The 4,473-nt window shown below is 31.4% G+C and overlaps 1 protein-coding gene across 1 annotated transcript; it reads right to left on the bottom strand.

The window, feature by feature from the left end:
- Positions 1-488: 488 nt before the first annotated feature.
- LOC110460557 (receptor-type tyrosine-protein phosphatase epsilon-like) lies at positions 489-3,889 on the bottom strand (the record flags this gene model as incomplete). The annotated part of the gene is made up of 7 exons (XM_021513533.1): positions 3,877-3,889; positions 3,363-3,613; positions 2,988-3,075; positions 2,635-2,714; positions 2,138-2,174; positions 1,439-1,536; positions 489-617 (listed from the first exon to the last, which is right to left on the bottom strand). Coding segments are annotated over exons 1-7 (696 nt in total), but the record flags the coding sequence as incomplete, so codon positions are not given.
- Positions 3,890-4,473: the final 584 nt, after the last annotated feature.

Genomic DNA, 4,473 nt, shown 5'->3' on the forward strand with positions numbered 1-4,473 from the left:
TAAAACTCGTTGCCTTTGAAGTTTCTTGGCGTTGCCGATGGGGATTAAGACAATCTCGTTATTTAATAGTACAATAATAATTACATTTGAGATTAAATCATCGTGAAATTATTAACAAAGTCTTTATGGACGAACCATTGAAAGAGAATAGATGAAATAGAAATATCGACCTTGGCAAAGCTATCCAGAGCGCTTTTATTAATTATAATACAAAATAATGTGGACCATGAATGTCTTGTGTACAAAGGGTTTATCACACGGCTATTTGGATGAAAGTGCGTCAGACCATTGGCTTTTACTATTTTCCCCGTGTATCCCCTCAGAAGATAGCTCCATCCACACAACTGGCACACTTGCTTTCACCCTCATAGCCAGGTGTATATTATCAAATTTATAAAGTTAACTTGGGAATGATACGAAATATTTGTTAACTTGGTATCTATTTTGCAATCTAGTTAACTTTACAGAACTATCAATGTTTTACTTACGTGTCTATGTTTCAGCGTAATCACCCTTATTACATAGAAGGCGTACTGTTTTTCAGAGTTCAGGTTGATGACAAATGTCGCCGTGGTGATCGGGTCGTCCATATTAGGCCAATATTTGTAGCATTTGTTCTGATTAAAGGATATTAAGATTGAACACTTGGTTATATACACTGTTTTATTGTTTCAGATACAATATTATAAAAAAAACACAAAACATTTTCTTTCGTGCTATAATTTTTAAAATAAAGATTAAAATTTGATAGGTAATAAATGAATAATTTTATATTTTATTGAATACGACTTCGTAAATAAAAATATTTAGCATATTTCTTATACTAAGGTAGCAGTGTACAGTAGCGTACGGTGGCCATGGGTGATATTTTTTTACAATGAATAACCCGTGTAATATAACATGTATCAACGTTTTAAAAAAGAATCAACACTAAAATTGGCATATACATGATGAAGTTGACTATGAAGACTTCACATTTAAAAACAAAAATCGAATTTGGTTTGCGACTACATTTTAGGCCATTTACAAATCTGTATCTACACAATAAAAGCTAGCTTATCATGTAGTTTTCTTTCTGTTACCGAGTAGGTGATATTCAATTGTAAGACCGGTTTTAAGAAAAAAAATACTACTTGCGTGGGTCAAACTTTTGGTCAAAATTCATGTTTTTTTCCACTTTATTTTGCGTTTTGTTGATGTGGTAACCATGGTTTTCACAAGTCCCTAATCTGGGAAAATCACCTTTTGAACAAAAATTCATTCTTCTAAAATAAATTTATTCAAAACTTAGTTTATAAATATACATATATATGTAGGTGTGTTGTGCAGGATAAATCCGGTATCCATGTTTATCTGAGAAATGCCCTTTATTTTTTAGGATCAAGCCATTTCTACTGTACTCTGTTACCTAAGGTTATCTTTAAGTTTAATAATATACCTTTCCATTTTCGTATAGATTAGCCAACATAGCTAGAGTATGGCATTTTTGCTGCCAAATCATCAACCAAAACGCCTCAAAAGTCTTTTTCTTTGGTCCTACATTCAAAACATTGTCAGAACGTGTTATATTAATTCACTGATCAACTGAAATGAATTTTGAAATAAATGCAAACATTATTTAACAAGTGCCAAACGACTCTACACAAAACCTTCAATTATCATTGATAACCGCGACATGGGTCAAGTGATAGAAGATAGTATTATCCATTTATTATTTTGTAGTGTATTTTATTATCAAAATGTCCAATAAATAAAATCGTACTTTATAATTTGCATTTAATCAGAATACGTATCGTCTAGATATACACTAAAGTTTCCCTCTCCTTGCATTATCATCATTATTTGGAGACCAGTTATCTCTGCTTATTCATATATATAAAGACTTCACCAACGGATTTAAAAGAAGTATTATGGGTTTGGAGACCAAATGATACAGTCAACATGTTGATGAAAAAGTTTAATTGGCGAATGAGTCTTCCTACAAATAGAGGAGAAAATTAATATCTTGCGGATCAAGAATATACATATGTAGCTGTGATAGAATATTATTTCTTATTAAAAAGTTATCAAAGATAAATATCACTTATATTAATTATGATCTAATCAAGCTAGGGCATGTATGAGAGAAATTAGATACCTTGCACTGCAATGTAGACTTCTGATCTGGATGTGCTCTAAAAATACAATCATAAACTGTAAATCTGTGTATTGTTGTATTGCTTAGTAGTTATCAGACCTTTTTTGTTTTCTCAATTACAGAACAAATAAAACGTATTTTTTCAAAAATCTAGAGCGACACAACTTTGTCAAATATTCTGTCAGCAAAAAGGAAAAAAAAATATTTGTCTGTGCATTTGACATCACGTCACTGAGTGGGTTGCTAAATCCTCAGTGAGATCTCCTTTACCGATTATTTCAACTTAAATATATTATTTGATTGGAAAACTATTCCGACTTGTTATAAAACCTGGCATTCACATGTACATGGACCTTAAGATCACATATCTGATTGAAATGTCACAGGTATAGACATTTCTATTATTCTATTATTATTTGTTTACAAATATATGAAATTGTTGTATTTTTTCTGTTAGCCTTTACTTGCATATCAAAATTTGTTGAATCAGTTATTACGTCGTCAATATAGTTGGCGTTGATATAATCAGATCCCGGTTTCGACTCCTGATCTTTGAGAATTACTCTGGAGTGGTCGTCTACAGATAAACAAAGAAATTAGGGTGAATGTGTTATCACACACATCAGGACGTGGTCTGGATAATATGCAAAATTGAGTATTCTGTCATTTCAATAATGTATTCATTCAATAATTACATCATTGATTCATTTAGCGACTAAATAGGTTTCTAAAGTTTGTTTTCCTAACATGTAAAAAGCAGACATAAGATACTGAATAGACTTTACAGTCATATCTAATGCATATTCATAAACTTAACCTTTTTAAAGTTTAACAATTTATATATATTTACACGGAAATGTCGAAATGAATCTATTTTTGGGGATGTTGTACTCCTTTTTCCCTTCATCATGTGGATGAACAGCACCAAATAGTAAAGTCTGAAAAAAACAAAGCAACTCATTGAGATCAACAACAGGAAAATTATCAGACATCAAAGCGAACATGATATGTGTGGGTGTTTAATATCTATCTAAATATTATCTCGCGAAAAAAGTTATTAAAAGTGATAGACAAGTATGTCATATGAATTTATATGCAAAATTTAAGTTTTGTATCTATAATCGGAAACTGTGTTTCGTTTTCTACTCGTCAATACGTCAATAAACTAATAATACATGTACTACTTATTGGTCTAGTCATCGTATCTATATAGTTTGTTATTGACCTGGTATTCCTTGTCCAGAAGTTCGTCAGCCTCTTTTTGCTCTAAGACAGCCCCAAAACTCTTTACAGGGATGGAAGTTGACTCGTCGACATCACTGAAATTTCCACCAGAGTTTACGTACATGTTGTCCTCGTCGTCTATGTCAATGTCCTCCAACCCTATTGACCTCTTACGCGCTCTACCTTTTCCTTTGTGTAAGATCTTCTGTTTCTGTACAGAATCATTGCTTTCCTCTTCGGGTAAATGTTCATCTAGTCAAGGAAATAAAGGTGAAGTAAATTTTCTTTTTTAGATATTACATGTTTAACATATGATATTCATTCACCTTAAGCTTATCTACATTACTACCTTGTTATATAGTGGCACTCAGATCATACGAGTGTATGTCGTGTGATATCACATATTCTGATGTCAGAATTATGACAATAGACAGGACGTAATAACATTTTGACGCTAAAAGAAAGGTTCGGAATAATTTTCACTAATCAAATTAAAAACGGAAACGAATATTTACACAGTTGATCCATTTTAATAATATTTTACTAACAATGCATACGCATGTTTTTTAACAGATATAAATTCTTCAACAAGGACATCGTATGTCAATGGTCAAATATATCTGTTAAAAAACATACGTATGCGTTGTTAGTAAAATATTATTAAAATGGATCCACTGTGTATATTTCGTTTCCGTTTTATATTGGATTCGTGAAACTTAATCCGAAGTTTTCTATTTGGTTTAAACAATATTTTATTTACAAATATGCTGTACATAATATACAATTTTATATAATGTTATATTAGGGATCTGGCAACACTCTTTTCTATTTAACTCAGGTCAGGTAGCCTCGCTAGACTTCTCGATTTGATTCATCAATTTTAAATTTATTTCAGATCCTATATGCATAACATATTTAAATATTTATGAATTATAGAGTCATTACAATGTAGGTATAGAGGGAATGGAAATTCTTTCCAGTCGAGTTTATATGGCCCAACTCTGCAATAAGAACGCTTAACTCAAATTTCTCCTTGATGAATTATATTTTTTCTCGCACCCGTTGTGTGCAGTATTGATAAAAACAGCGCTTATATTGCAAGTAAAACACAA

The sequence above is a fragment of the Mizuhopecten yessoensis genome, unplaced genomic scaffold (assembly GCF_002113885.1).
Source record: "Mizuhopecten yessoensis strain PY_sf001 unplaced genomic scaffold, ASM211388v2 scaffold10433, whole genome shotgun sequence".
In the NCBI taxonomy this organism is placed as follows: domain Eukaryota; kingdom Metazoa; phylum Mollusca; class Bivalvia; order Pectinida; family Pectinidae; genus Mizuhopecten; species Mizuhopecten yessoensis.